Here is a 16,634-nt window from a genome sequence, read left to right on the forward strand (position 1 = left end):
AGAAAAAAACACACTGACTTTTATATGTGTTTCAATATTGGCATACGGTACCAGTCTAAAGTTTAGAAACATTATTTTTTTTTGTTATTGAAAGAAGTCTCTTGTGCTCAACAAATCTGCATTTATTTGTTAAAAAATACGGTAAAGTAGTATTATTGTGAAATATTACAATTTAAAATAATTGTTTTCTATTTTAATATATTTTAAAATGATCAAAACTGTATTTCCAGCATCATTACTCCAGTCTTCAGTGTCACATGATACTTCAGAAATCATTCTAATATGTTGATTTGCTGCTAAAGAAACATTTCTTCTTTATTATTATCAATGTTGAAAACATTGATAATAATGATACCATTCAAACATTTGTGGTAAGACAAAAAGAGAGAATTTAATACTTTTATTCATCAAAGATGCATTAAATTGTTCAGAAGTGGCAGTGAACACATTTATAATGTTACAAAAGGTTTCTATTTAATAAGTTTAATATATAAATGTGATAAATGCTGTTCATTAAACTTTCTATTAATCAATGAATCCTGAAAAGTATCAACCTTTCCGCAAAAACGTAAAGCAGCGAAAACTGTTTTTAACATTGATTATAATAATAAGAAATGTTTTTGAGCAGCAAATCAGCATATTAGAATGATTTCTGAAAGGTCATGTGACACTGAATTGAAGGGTGTGGATTCTGGAATACACTGCTACTTCGTATATCTTTTGAGTGATTTATAATATAAAATTAACCAACATTTATCCTTCTAAATATTAAATTATTTGAATTACATCTTCAACTTATTTTAAAGCATTTATTTTCCTTTTCATCTTTAAACACTAGAGAATAATGACGAATATTGTCTATACTTCTCACTGAGAGAAAAGTACAAATTGTCAGTATGTTTTGGGGAAGTTCAACCAACTTCAACTTTGGAGAAGCTATGCATCCTTTTTTATCTTTGTATGTATGCTAGTATTATGTGTTACAGGTCAGTATTGGTGAAAGTTGAACAACAGGCATCCTAGATGAAGAAATTACTTGTTTTTCCGGACAAAATGGCGCCCAGAAACATATATTTGTGACCTAGGTCACTTCGTACCTAAACCATGGTCTTGGTGTCGTCCGGATAATCGTTGGAGATGTGCTTCTGCCGATCACTCCATGTGTGGACATTTTCTAAGTTTACCTATGGCTTAACCAATCAGAATCATTCAAAGTAATGACGTAGTTAGTGGACTCTGTTAGAGGATAATTGCTGTTGTATTGAATATATATGCAAAGTGGCATACAAACTCCTTGTGAGTGTTGAAGCTGACTTCTGCTGAGGTAACTGCAAACTATTCTTTAGTAAAATTTTCTTAAACTCTGACTCTGACACTTTCTTAAAATCTGGTCTTTGGGTCTTTAACTGTAAATTTCCCTACAGAAGACTGGAGTAATGATGCTGAAAATTCAGCTTTGCCATCACAGGAATAAATTACATGTTTAAAGATACTAAAACAGAAAACAGTCCATTTAAATTGTAATAATATTTCACAATATTACAGTTTTAACTGTATTTTTGATCAAATAAATTCAGCCTTGTGAGGAGAAGAGACTTCTTTCAAAAACATTAAAAAAAATTAATGTTTCCAAACTTTTGACAAATGTATGATGTATAAACTCTGCTTTATGAACTCATACACTCTTTTTAACATTTGTCACTATTTGCATTTTAATAAAAGGATATCTGTTATTTCTATGCACTTGTAATTTTCGCGTTCGGGCAGGACTTTTATTTTGGTTTGGCGGTGTGAAGTCATAAGACTGCGCCGCGATACTGCATCTGTTGTGATTCTGCTGAAGAAAGGTTTGTGCTCTTAAACATTTAAGTTGTTTAAATCGAAACCTTCATATAATTATTACAAACGATACAAAGTTAATTATTTATTATTAAAAGTAGCATCATTGTTTAACTAATGGTTTACACTTGGTAACTTAATGCGTTTTATTGATCGAATAGATATACGATTTGTTAAATCTCTTTCATTTACTCTCGGCCACATAAATGTGTCTTTGCAAAATGAATATACATCCGATTTTCAATACCTTATATGCAAATGTAGTTCACGTCAACTATAGCAAAAAGCTGTATTTTATTTATTATCATCAGCTAATTTCAAGACAAAGACTGTGCCGCCGAACTTTGTTTCATTTGCGGCAGTTTGCGCTTCAGCTTACTGAAGAGACCCGCCTCAAACCACCTCCAGGAGTGGTCTGAATGATCGTTATTTTTGTCAGTAAAACGCATCCACACATGAGTAACAGAAGTGCGTCTAATTTTGCTCCCTACATCGTTAATCAGTTTATCGTAAAGATGAATTCGGTCATTGGCAAAGTTGCAATTATTGATGAGAGGAACGAAGCTTTCGAGTCAATTGAAGTAATTATACGTAAAAGGATTCACTGATTCGACTCGCTCGAGTCACATCTCTCTGACTGACTCCCTTACCAGTGTGCTGACTACTGAACTAGGGAGCTGATTGAAAAGCACCCAGAGATTTATTTTGTATTCATTTTTTCTTTCTGTTAATTATTCTTATCTTAATCATGACAGAGTCTCCAAACACAGTGGAACTCCTGGTGAAACAACTGAGATCCACGTGACGCACTGTTATAAAGATGGCATTTATTAAAGAGGAGAGTGAAGAAATGAGGATTGAAGAAACATTCAGTGTGAAACAAGAAGATACTGAGGGACAAACAGGTTAGTTTCATTCTCAAAGCTGAACACAGTCATTTGATCCTTATTAAAATGTTCAGCTCTACAGAAATGAGTATTTTTGAAGAATGTCTTATGAGTGTCCTAATTAAAGTGGTTTTATTTGACATGGAGCGGGTCGCAGCATGTGGACAGACATGTTGAGATCACATGACCAGACAAATACTAATGCTGATTTCAATGCTGATATTATAACACAGTTGCTGGAATGCATAACATGAGAAAAGGTTCTCATAAAGAAATTAAAGGGGTAAAAAAAAAGGTGAAATTTCTCAGTATCAATTATATTATTGCTCTGATTACTCTGATACTCGTTTTCTCCTTTTCCAATATAGATTGCAAGGATTTCAGATTACCTCAGGAGGACTCAAATGGTAAAATATTCACCTTTACTTGAATAATGTTTACATCACTTGAGGAATTAGGCCTTGTTTTTTTCCCGCCCTTCTGAGTATTATTCTGTTATTTAATGCTAGTGATACTTTAAGTTCACCTTTTGAGTAATACATTTCCTCCACAAATAATCCTAGAAAGTAAATTTCTTTATTTGGTACTTTATTTAGTAAATTTCTTTATTTGGTACTTTGAGATTCATGCAACAAATTTCCCATTGTTTGAATTTATATAAAAAAGGAGAGAGAGCGAGAAAAAGACACTTGATCATAAACTATATATATATAAACTATATGTGATGAGATCTGGGAAAACTCGTTGGATGTCACGATGGAACATTTTCAGTAAAGTCAAAAAACAGATCGAATGTAACATGTAGAATGAAGGTGTATTAATGCAAATTTCCCACCAGTCCTGGGTAAACTACGGCACGCAAAGATTTTTTTTTTACCTAATGTAGGCGGAGCACAAGAGAACAACGGAGCTATAATGAACACATGTTCTAATGATGTGTTTATTAGAGGTTGAATTCAAATCAAATACTGCCAAACTGACCATACTACTTCTGAATAGGATGTCTACTTTGTAAAATGTATGAAAATATGGAAATATATGGTTCAGATCACTCGAACCATAGTAATGGAGCTTGGGTGTCATCTAGTGAAAAAGTTTGGTACTGCGCCCAAACAAAATCTTACTGAAAGCTCATTTTTGAAATATTTCAACCTAAAATTTGGAATGTTGATATTTTTGGCTTTGATTTTCTTGCAGTTTAAGAGTAAAACATGTTTTGTAATATATTATTATAAAATATAAACATTTATATCTTTACATTTTCATAAAATTAAACTTCTATAACTTATTTTATTTCACTTTCATAATTTATTTCACTTCTACAATAATCTGACGAGTGTCTTCTTTAAAACAAAACCAACCTTAGGTCTATATTCCAAAGCATTACAACCGTTCCAGCTTTCATATGGTATTGAAATAGGTGATGGGTAAAATTTCAAATGGGTTTTCGCAGATCACATCACACACACAAATATATATATATATATATATATATATATATATAAACTTCTGTTGCTATGTAACATCGACTCAGCACACAGCATTCACCAGACAGAAAGACAATGAAACAAATCAAAAAAAAAAAAAAAAAAAAAAAAAGAACCGTCATTAGTACTGTTTTCGTAATATGCATATATCAAGTCCATTAGCGCAGTTCAACATATCAAAATGGCCTCGGTACCAAACATTTAAAGGGTTAGTTCACCCAAAAATGAAAATTCTGTCATTTATTACTCACCCTCATGCTGTTCCACACCCGTAAGACCTTCGTTAATCTTCAGAACACAAATTGAGATATTTTTGATTAAATCCGATGGCTCAGTGAGACCTGCATTCACAGCAATGACATTTCCTCTCTCAAGATCCATAAAGATGCTAAAAACATATTTAAATCAGTTCATGTGAGTACAGTGGTTCAATATTAATATCATAGAGCGGCGAGAATATTTTTGGTGCGCCAAAAAAACCAAAATAACGAATTATTTAGTGATGGCCGATTTCAAAACACTGCTTCAGGAAGCTTCGGAGTGTTATGAATCAGCGTGTCGAATCCGCAGTTCGGAGCGCCAAAGTCACGTGATTTCAGCAGTTTGGTGATTTGACAAGCGATCCGAATCATGATTCGACACGCTGATTCATAACGCTCCGAAGCTTCCTGAAGCAGTGTTTTGAAATCGGCCATCATTATACAAGTCATTATTTTGTTTTTGTTGGCGCACCAAAAATATTCTCGTCGCTTTATGATTAATATTGAACCACTGTACTCACATGAACTGATTTAAATATGTTTTTAGTATCTTTATGGATCTTGAGAGAGGAAATGTCATTGCTCCCTATGTAGGCCTCATGGAGTCATCGGATTTAAACAAAAATATCTTAATTTGTGTTCTGAAGATCAACGAAGGTCTTACGGGTGTAAAACGGCACGAGGGTGAGTAATAAATGACAGAATTTTCATTTTTGGGTGAACTAACCCTTTAAGCAAAGGTACGTTCACAATTAATAAAGGAAACTCTTTCATTTTTCATTTTAGTTACATGAACAGTCTGAAATGGGTTAGTACATGAAATAACAGTTTTAACTGAATAAGACCACTGATGAATGACTGACACTGATGGGGTTATGCGCAATCTGCAGGGGTGTGATATAACAAATTACAAATACTCACGTTACAGTAATTAAGTAGTTCTCATAATAAATTGTGCTTTTTAAGTAGTTTAAAAATTGTGTACTTTGACATTTTAAGTGATGTATCTGTACTTTTACTATCCATCTATCACGTTGTGCCTTTAAACGGGGTTAACTTGTATTTCTCTTTTTCTGCTGTAGACCTGATGGTGCTGAAAGAGGAGAGTGAAGTACTGAATGAAATGGAAGAGAAAGAACATGATTTCATACCTGGAGAAAAGACTTCCTCACAAAAAAGAGCTCAAAAGACAGAAACCCTTAATTCCCAATTGGGAGCTCACTCAAGAGAGAACTGTTTTATTTGTCATCAGTGTGGAATGATTTTCACTGACATGACACTCTTTAACAAGCATATAATAATTCATTCTGGAGAGAAGCCTTTCAAATGCAAGCAGTGTGAAAAGAGTTTCCGATTCAATAAATACCTTAAGATTCATATGAGAATGCACACTGTAGAGAAGCCTTTCACATGCTCTCAATGTGAAAAGGGTTTCTGTCATAAAGTAAGTCTCAAGAATCATATGAGACTTCACACTGGAGAGAAGCCTTTCACGTGCCCTCAATGTGGAAAGAATTTCACATATAGACCAACTCTTAATGCCCACATGAAAAGTCACACTGGTGAGAGCCCTTACACCTGCAAACTCTGTGGGAAGAGCTTCTCACAAAAAGGAAATCTTAAGTATCACATGAGAATTCACACTGGAGAGAAACCTTTCACTTGCCATCGCTGTGGAAAGAGTTTCAGACATAAAGTAAGCATCAAGTCTCACATGAGAATTCACACCGGAGAGAAGCCTTTCAAATGCACTCAGTGCGAAATGAATTTTACATATAAAGAATCCCTTGATGTCCACTTGATAAGTCACACTGGAGAAAGCCCTTACACCTGCAAACTGTGTGGGAAGAGCTTTTCACAAAAAGGAAATCTTAAGTATCACATGAGAATTCACACTGGAGAGAAGCCTTTCACATGTGATCAGTGTGGAAAGAGTTTTAGACATAAAGTGACCCTTAATAAGCACATAAAGATTCACTCAAGAGAGAACTCTTTTAAATGTAATCAGTGTGGAAGTAGTTTCACAGATAGAAATCACCTTAAGAAGCATGTAATAACTCACATCGGAGAGAAGCCTTTCATGTGCCATCAATGTGGAAAGAGTTTCACACTTAAAGGAAACCTTAAGACTCACATGAGAGTTCACACTGGAGAGAAGCCTTTCACCTGCCCTCAGTGTGGAAAGAGTTTCAGATTTAAAGGAAATCTTGACACTCACATGAAACTACACACTGAAGAGAGGCGTTTCACATGTCTTCAGTGTAAGAAGTGTTTCAAATATCAAAAAGACCTGAGACATCATTTGCAAACTCATTCTGAAAAGAAACTGCATTGTGGCAAGAAGTCTAGAAAACATAGCATTTTTAAAAATCACCCAAGCATTCACTCTGGAAAAAGGCGATTTAATTGTGATAAATGTAACAAAAAATTTCTTTTGCCATCACACTTACAGATACACCTGAAAAGTCATGCAGATGTCAGACCCTATTTGTGTTCTTTGTGTGGAAAGAGATTTAAATGGCTCAGAAGTTTAAAATGGCACCAGAAAATACGTATCTGTGTGAAATCTAGGCTACTTTCACACCACAGCTGAATGTGGCCCAGATCTGATTTTCTGCTCAAATTTAACATGTACATTTTACATGTAAATTGAATTGCAAAATTTAGGAAACGGATAAAAATAACTTTTAGAATCTGAATATTGAATTAATTTGGATAGATGATATTATGTGCATGTTACTATATCAAATACAAATGAAAAATTATAAATAAAGGAACATTAACTGAATGAAACCATGAACATTGCACAGTTATTTGATTTTAGTCAATGAATGCACAGGTAAACATCAATCTGGACTTGAATATGGCTACTTTTGGAGCTCATCTGATGTAATTTGTATGCTGGTTCTGGCTGTGTGTTACCACTGATCCTGTCTGAAACTATAATTTGACAGCAACATTTTATTTTTTTAACAAGGCCTGTTTTAAATTATAGTTTGACAGTCCCAAAACTGTTATCTTCAAGCTTTTTTCATGGTAAATGTAAGGCCCCGTCCACACAGAGACGCATTTCTGTGAAAACGCACAAATTTTGTATCGGATAGGCGGTTTGTCCACACGGATCCGGCGTTTTTGGAAGGTAAAACCGCTATTTTTTGAAACCGGGTCCCAGAGTGGATAAATCTGAAAACGCCGTCTTTGCGTTTTCATGTGGACGGCCTATCCGTATATTTTGTGAAACGATGATCTTATCACCCCACATGTCGACCCTAGTCAGACGCCGCTAACAGCACAAAACAGCAACAACAATAGCAGACGCTGTTTTAAGTGCATCTCTGTGGCAGAATTACAGCGCCACATACTGCTCTGGCATGTATACTACATCGTTTTGAGTCGTTTCAGTGGTTTCGTGTGGATGCAGATATTTCTTGAGACGAGAAAAAAAAAAAAGATCGGATTGGATCTGGCTTCGTGTGGACGTAGCCTAAGAGTCCTTTTAAAAAAAACACTTGGAGGCTTCAAAAGGACTCTGGAATTCAAATAATGTAAAGGGTCCAGAGATACTATGCACATGAAAGATATTCAAGAACGTAATTTTCAAATGTAAAAAAAAAAAAACTTGTGTATGTCTACAGTGTAACACTAAAAACTTCTAAGAAAAAAATGTGTTTAGAGCATACATTGTAAAAAAAAAATATGGATGTAATGTCCGTGACGTTACCCGTAGGTTTCTGAAGAGCATTTTTGAAGCCTAAAGTGGGCAGTCGCCATCTTGGCAGCGCGTCATTCCCGGATAACTGAAAATGGGCAAAGAGGTGGGACGTTCTAAAAGTTTACTGTCAATATAGATGCTCCACAACCAGTAATATTGTAATTTTTTGTCGGGTGTGCAAATGACATCACGCAAAATCAAAACAGGACTTCATACCTTTGTAAAGAAATAGCGACCACGAGATGAATCCAATCCATCGCACTTGGGTAAAATGTCCATGAGCGTCTATTGAAAAACATCCAACAGCACCTTTTGTCCACAAACGTGTTAAATCCATGAAATATTGATATATTGTCCATTGTTTGCATCACATTTCTTCTGAACGATCTGCTCGCCATCATCGTTCTTCAAGAAATCATGCAATCTGAGCAGCGTTTACGTTGTAAAACTGTATACGATCGTATACATTGGACTCTCACAAACATATGAGTCTGCGTCCAAAGTATAATTTTTCAAAATAATGCAGCAGTTATAGTTATAATATCCAAGCAGTGCTGTTTTTGTGGTGTCTTGAGAGGCATATTCTCCAGCCGTTGTCATTGTAGTAAATCTTGCGAACAAAACTTTTAGCCAAAGCCAAGATGATCCAACAATGTGTGTTCTGTTTATCTTCCGCATGTGTGCGCATCTGTCTCAACCATTAACCACACAGCAAGCCATATTATTTAATAACTGTATAAAATAATCCAGAAAAAAACACAAACACAGCAGAGATAAGAAGTTCAGCGGCTGGAATTAGCTGAGGTGACGTGAAGGCTAACAGACAGCAGACAAGCGGCTAGTAGTGACAGCAGCAGCAATCCACCTGTCACTCAAGTGGCCACGCCCTTAATTATGCAGAACTTTAAGGCTTAATAAAATTTAAACGGATGAGTTATGAAAAAATTCACCCCCTCAGAGTTGTCATGAAGTGAAAAATTAGCTGTATAGACCAAAACCACTATTTGTACCAGGCTGTAAACATTTTTTTTTCTGCTGTAAAGTTGGGCATTTTAACATGGGGGAGATAAAGATTTGACTCTCTTTTGGAGCCTGTCTCTAGCAGCCAGTCGATGAATTGCAGTTTAAGTCACTTCCGTATTGGCTTCAAAAGAGACTGTGGGAGGTTGCCGCTTGGTTTAGAGGCCGTTTATACAAATAAGTACAAGGTGCGATACCAAACAGGACTACATGACAATGCCAAAAGACATCTAAATCTGTTGTATTGACTTGACTGCATATAGCTACTATATGGATCCATTCAGAATGACTAAACGCACCAGAATACACTTGAAAACTAAAAACAAACCACAGTGGAGTTGCGGGAGTGAGGAACCAAGGTGGAGTTGATGGGTTGACCGGTGGAGTCATGGGCTCGGAGTTCCAATGGGACAGCCTCCTTGGCCGGGACGAGGGATCTTAGGATGGTCTTCGTGGCTGAGACGAGAAATCGTGACGACCTCTGTGACCTGTGAGATACTCTGCCATTTACAATAATTGCAGCCTCAAGTCTTTTTGGGTATGATGTGAACTTTGCACATCTGGATTCTGGAATTTTCTGCCATTCTTATGGTGTTAAATGATGTATTCTCCTGAATTCTCTTAAAGGACAATATTTGCCCTCTTAGGCCCTGTTTCAACCTGGTATTAAGATGTGTTTTAGTTGAATGGATCACAAGTGGATGACACTAAATACAGGTGTTAACGGGGTGTTGAACCTTTTGAGCTTGTAAACTCTCAACCATTTCCAGAGGTAGTCAGAAACACATTCGCCCGGATTGCTCTCGTAGTGTAAACGCTCATGTGGTCGAATGTTCGAACAACGCAAAAGACTGCCTACTCTCCGTCTACTGACCTAATGGGTAAACATTATGGAAAGCGCGCTAGTCAGATGGCATTTAAACTTTGTCGGCTGAAGACCCAAATTTGGTTTGAAGACAAAAAACGTTCCAAGCACAATGTTCTCTCACCATTCCTGACTTCTAACATGCACTCACCATGTTCGGTTTTGCAGCTGTAAGAGCAGAAACGAAAGCTGATGCTCTCAGTATGTTTTCCAACGTCTCTGGGGACGTTCATATGTAAATTGTGCGAGCTTATTTTGTGCATTAGGTCGAAAGATATGAAAAAAAGTGGATAAAGTGGACAAAAGAGACGGATTAAAAGACCAGGTGTAAATGGGTATGTGCAGGGCCTAAAACTAACTTTTTGCCACACCTGCCAATGGCCGGTGACTTAAAAAACTTTACTGGCCAAAACTAATGTTTACCAGCCAAGAAACAAAAACAGGCAGTTATGACACCAACATTTTAGATACTAGTGAAAATTCACAATCCTCTATTCCAATTTTGATACTATGGCTAAAACTACTTGCTTAACTAATATAATTTTAATAGCCTACATTTTTAAAGACAAGTAGACAGTCAGTAATAAAATAAGAACAAAATAATCAAATTACAAGCAATAGCACAAATAAATATAATACAACAAACATACAAATGAAATAGACCTGCCTGAAAAGCACTGTTTAACAGTAGTTTTCAGGAACAGAATTTAATAAAGTAGTCTAATCAAATAAATAACACTGCATAGTATTCATATCCTTTTTTAAAGGGGATGTCTAATGCTATTTCATGCATTCTGACTTATTTACACTGTTAACCCTTTAAGACCTGAAGGCTTTTTTAGAGTTTTTTTTTTTCTGAGCGACATACACAAAATTAAAGACTCATAACTCATAACACAACTTTTTTTTTATTTGACATGGAATAACTCAGGAAGGCAATAAGATCGGAGAAAAATTATTTTTTGGTGATGCTCTCCTGTATGTGAGCTGCATCTGGTTCAATAGCATGAAGTATAGTTGAATAAAGTGTTATTGATGATTAGGTGCATTAAAAAGCTGAGTTTCTAAGCTTTAAAATGATATCTATTTTGTGTTATTCCACGTTGGAAAACGAACATGGATGGTTCAGGGAACACTGGATACACACTGCATACTGGAAAGATGAGAGACATGTTTTTAGCCAAGTATGTTACATCATTCCGTGAGTAATATCTTGTGATCAACGCAATATATTATGTTGATTTTGGGTTCATTTTAATCGTGAGAATCTTGCTTTAAATAATGATGTGCCATTTTCTATGATTTCTGCATTTTTCATGAAGTTATGAGCATGTGAAGTCTACATATTTATATTCAGTTAGCGGCTGTGCTGTTTTTGTTGTAAATGCATAATACTCAGACTCATTAGAGGGTGAAAACAACACAACAGGAGCATGTGGGAGGCTTCATCTGAACGAGTAAAGTCTCTGGTTTTGTAAGCAAAAAGAATTTTTGTGCTACCTATATGGGTTCAGTTTTTATAGGCTCTTAAAGAGAGACAAGCAAATGGGAGCGCGGGCGCTCCATTCGGTCTTAAAGGGTTAAAGAGTTAGATTCTCATGCAAACATGGTCAAAGTTTCAAAAAACGAGCTGGTTCAGGGTTCGTAAAAGTTTCAGAAAGTTTTTTTCAAGTATGGCCCTGTATGACGTCAAAGTGTGGAATTACTTGTATGGACACTTCTCCCATAAGAGCGTGTGCACACATCAACCAGAGCGAGAGAGCAAGAGCACGCCCATCAACGCTGCACAGGACTTGTTTGAGAAAGATTTGTCAGACCACAAAATCAACAATGTCACCAAAGATGTCATGGAAGTCTGGCGTTAGTTTGAGCGTGCGCATGTAATCTCTAAACGAGATAGCTGAGGTTTGTGCTCACGCATTATATTGATGCGCTCTCGACATTTGTCATTAAAATAACCATAGAAACCACTTCAAATTAACTATCAAAATAAGGATAAAGTTGTGTCTGAAAGCTGCAATAATTTTTTTATTGGTTAAAATGAATGGAGAATATCTCGTGTTTTTCCATGGCTGCTTGAGCCCTCGAGCACCCACAGGATCGGCACCTATGATTTTATAAACAAGGCCTGGTTCGACGCTGGATTTACAGATCGTTTGAAACTGAAAGATGGAGCGGTCCCAGTGATAAAAGATCCGGTCATGAGTTGGAAACGCAGGCGGTAAGTAAAACTGCATAACATGTCTGTTTTGCTGGCAATCGGCCTAAGTGCACATAATGTAGACAACACAAACGTATAGTGAATCAACAGTTATCCAGTGATAATGCGATGGTTTAATTGTGTGTGTTTAAATACATTTCACGAGTTTGTGTGCCCATATAATCTTAGCATAAGTGGTAAACGGATTTGGCTTGCTGTCTGCTATGGGGGGTTTGGAGAGGATATTCTACTCAAGCTCCAATTGCCCCCTATAACAGGCAAAATTGTACAAAAAGGAGAAGGGGAGGAGGAGGGATGCCGAAAGAACTAACAACAGGAAGAGGTAAGATGCTGGTTTTATACCTTGGTATTAATTGGAAGATTAGATGGGCGTATTCCTCCCGAAATTACAGCGTATTTGTCTTTTATAAATATGATAAAACTAAAGACTTTTCAGAGATATAAAGGATGCAATACTACTCTACAGATATTCAAGATTAACATGAGCAGTGAGTGATTTTTTTCCTTTGCTGTTTGGTTAACGTTGAAAACGCAGACAGCACAACAGCAGGATTATTAGGATGCTGTCACTTTAAGAGCGAATCCACGCACGGATTATGCATTTTCTTTTTCAACTGAAGACATAACCGACTATGTTTACTAGGATACTCACCGAGACGGGCATTTTTTGACATAATTTTGTATGAATTTGTCCGTTCAAGCATAGGAAAGCATGAAAGAGAGCTTGACTTAGCGCGGCTTTCAGGTTTCCACGAATTGGAACATAGATGAAAAATGGCAGAAAAAAGATTAATCTGTGATATAATGATAGATCCTTAATGAAATTGTGAAATAATGAAATAATAGAAGATCCTTTATGAAATTGGTCAGTCTTAGAATGCTTAAGATTTAAAGTAAAATGATGGTTATCTATAATTTTGTCGGATACAGTGAGATCGTTTGAAGAATCAAAAGAGTGAGATTTACATGTAAATTCCCAGCATCTCAGAAAACCATAGAAGGTAGTGAGAAAAACAGTTTCTAATAATAAATCTGTGTAAGAGCCAAAAACCCTGAGTCTAAGATGGTGCAGCAGTTTGTGTGGAAGAGGAAAAGTGAGAGGAAGGTGTTTATCTTTAGATCCAGGTGAAGGCTTCTGGAGACCATGGAGGAGGAGGCAAAAGGCGGGATGATTTAACTCCCTACAGCAGAGGTGAAACTGAATTACCTGCTAGTGAAGCTTTAACGGAATGAGGATGAAGCTTGTGAGATTCAAAACAGTAGACTATAAATGCGCATACAATGTCTATATTTATTGGAGAAGGCGAAAAGCCAAAAGCAGCACAGAAAAGAGACAATGGGATAAATTTTGAATAAAGCAGTTGATTTTATTTCCCCCGACAGATTAAGCATTTCTAAGGGCCATGAATCAGCGAACCACATATCCCCAAAAATGCTGCCAAACCTGTCTTGGAGATTAGGCACTCCTAGGTCTAGGAGTCTAGAAATGAAAGCGTGACCCTGGGGAATGATACGCATAGCAAAATTGAGGTGTCCTAAGAGATACAATAGGTCTCGTTTAGAGATAGAAGTAGATTAAAACGAGAACACAATTTACCTAATGCGATCCAGCTTTTCTGATAGGAGAGACGCTTGCTTAACATTGTGCGGTAGATTTTCTTATATGCACCTGACTTAAGTTTACCTGAGTCGTCCCCAGTCGATGTCCCGAAATGTCTACTGTCGACGTTTCATTAACAAATTATACTCTAGCGCGTCTCCAGTCAACGTCGGCTGAGTCGGTTAACATCTTGACCCTTTTGAACACTATCACTTGGGAATATGGTCTCTAGTTTTCCCTAATTTGCTGCACAGCAATAACCAGACAGACTCCAGACTATGCCTTAGAATATGCTTTAATCACGGCCGGAGGATCACGGCTCGTATCAATCACGGAGAATCCCACCGACAAAAAGAATACAACAGTTTATATAGGATAGGAGCATAGCAAAGCATTCTACAATATGATTGGTTCTTCATATATCAAACCCTTCTGTTACTAGATAAAGCAAGATCTGCCCAAATCATGTGTTAATTACTTAATTTGTTACTCAATATCATGAGGCTATTATATTTAGATAGTTGTCTAGCTGTTCCTAAGTTTCATTTCCCCTTTTCTTATATTTGGACATGATTCCAACACACTCTGACTTTGGCCCAATATTTGGGGACATTTAGGTTTCAAATGCATGTAAATATTAATTCTACAAGAAAAAGAAATGTTAGATATGATTAATATAAAAATTTCATCACATTTGCTATCTAAAATTATGCCTAAGAATTCGAGAGAGGTGGAAGGGCCAAATTTTTTTTTCTTCTGAGAGGGGAACATTGAGTTTGGAAAAAAAATTCTTTTTGTTTGGAAATACAATGATGGAGGAGAAGAGTTGGGAAAATCAATCACTAAAAATCATCTAGAAGATGGAGAATGAAGGAGTTTATAGACATTTAGAAGGATCTAGCAAAGCGCTTCTGATAAACAATTGAATATCTTAGGGCTGCTATGGCAGCAGCCCAAATTCCAGGGAATTACAGTCTTTTTGTGTGTTTTTCTGTAACGATTGCTGAGGAGTTATTTTCAGTTAGACACCACGCTAACGTTAGCCAGCAGCGCTATTAAGAGGATAGGTCAAGTTTTGTAGTCTATTTGCTTTATTCCAGTCACGTCATTGTCATACGAGGGAAAGCTATGTATTATTAGGTTATGTTTTAACCTTGATCCATCCTGTGTACTTGCACTGAGCTGAATGTACTATGTAGCTATAAAGCTCTTTGCTATGGCACACTGGACTAAAGTGTATACTACATTAAGTGAGATGAAATGTTAAATTTTACATTGTTGGTAAAAACTGAGTTGTTGCATAGTTTAAGTCATTTAAATATTTTAAATGTGAATTATTTTTAATTATATAATGTCAGTGAAACATTTTTAAATGTTTATTAAACTTTGTTAAACACGTTTGCTGAAGCATTATCTGTTTTCTTGCTGTTATAAATGTCATAATCATTAAATGTAACTTTCTCATACATGTCAACACATTGTTACAACACTAATTTTATGTTTTAAAACAAATTATAAGTAAACTGTTTGTGTTTCTTGAAAATTATTGCTTCAATTAATTTTTTTGGCAGATAGAATCTTATAATTCCAAACGAAGAGTTTTTTTTTTTTTTTTTTTTTTTAGAATTAGAAGGTTGTATCTGCATTTGAGCTTTTCCAAAAATCCCCATTTACAAATCTGAGAGGAATTTGTTATTGTAAATATTATTTAGAATACATTTAGGGTCCCTGTCATTTTCACGTTTGAAAGAAACTTGTTCCCCATATAATTTTTGCTATATGGAATGCAAAAACTTTGAAGCTCAATATTTCAAAACTGCTCAGAACACAGATAGAACCTTATAATTCCAAGGTGACGACATGCAGACATGGCACCAATAATTTTCAAATATTTAACTAGTTATACTTAGTTGTTATTTACCAGCAGATCCCGTTTTAAAGGAACAAACAGTACGACTCTGCAAATACAAAAAGGGTCAGGGTTATTTTTTCTTTTTAATTTTGCACACTGAATTTTGACATCAGTGTTAAAGATCTTAGAAAAATCAATGCCATGTTGCATTGTTTGTTTCTCTTTATAATAAAATAAAGAAAAAATGATGAAATTTGAGATATTTAATGTCATCTTTTATTTGCAGTACTTTTCTTTTAGTGATTCTGCCTGTTATCATCAGCTTCAATAATGTTTAATCGCTAGTAAATCTACTTTAATTACTTTTACTCTTGTGAGACCATATACGTATATCAAGCAGTGTTTACAATTCATATCAACTTTGCAGAAATGTAATACTTCATTTTAAACTACAGTTTTAGTAGATTTATAAGCTGTTTAATAGGCTAAAGAGTAAAGAATAATTTGCTTGATAATGTTAAAAAACTGAATAATATTGTCTGGAATATTGGAATATAACAAACAAAACATTGTATTTTATTGCATTTTTCAACTGGTATGTTATATCAGAATTATTAATAATGTTTTTGTCATTCTAGATTATGAAATATCTGCTGACAAAGTGCTGTTTATCTATGCATTTACACAGAACTATACTCAAACTGTGATCGCTCGTGGAGATAATAAATAATTCATTTCCATAGAGTTGCATTTACTTGGATGTTTATTAGCAAATTAATGGTTATATAGTAAATGTTTATATAATTATAGTGTTTTAAACAAGTAAATCTTGTTAAAAGTTACATGCAGTGGCCGTGCTGGAGGAGCATTTCCTGAGCATCAACCCGCTGA

At 35.6% G+C, this 16,634-nt stretch overlaps 2 protein-coding genes across 6 annotated transcripts in view; both read left to right on the forward strand.

The window, feature by feature from the left end:
- The window catches only part of LOC127510664 (gastrula zinc finger protein XlCGF8.2DB-like), a 186,206-nt gene that overhangs the window by 14,483 nt on the left and 155,089 nt on the right, over positions 1 to 16,634 (forward strand). The gene's annotated exons all lie outside the window — the stretch shown is intronic.
- On the forward strand, positions 1,763 to 7,273 carry LOC127510617 (gastrula zinc finger protein XlCGF57.1-like). Of its 2 annotated transcripts, XM_051890415.1 has the most exons (4): positions 1,763 to 1,847; positions 2,595 to 2,744; positions 3,095 to 3,133; positions 5,556 to 7,273. In XM_051890415.1, the coding sequence occupies exons 2-4, from the start codon at positions 2,660 to 2,662 to the stop codon at positions 7,064 to 7,066; spliced, it is 1,635 nt and encodes a 544-aa protein (XP_051746375.1). In that variant the 5' UTR covers positions 1,763 to 1,847; positions 2,595 to 2,659; the 3' UTR covers positions 7,067 to 7,273. The 2 variants fall into 2 exon arrangements, with proteins under 2 accessions (XP_051746375.1, XP_051746374.1); XM_051890414.1 differs by lacking the exons at positions 1,763 to 1,847; positions 2,595 to 2,744 and having other exon boundaries at positions 2,756 to 3,133.

This window comes from Ctenopharyngodon idella, chromosome 4 (assembly GCF_019924925.1).
Source record: "Ctenopharyngodon idella isolate HZGC_01 chromosome 4, HZGC01, whole genome shotgun sequence".
Classification (NCBI taxonomy): domain Eukaryota; kingdom Metazoa; phylum Chordata; class Actinopteri; order Cypriniformes; family Xenocyprididae; genus Ctenopharyngodon; species Ctenopharyngodon idella.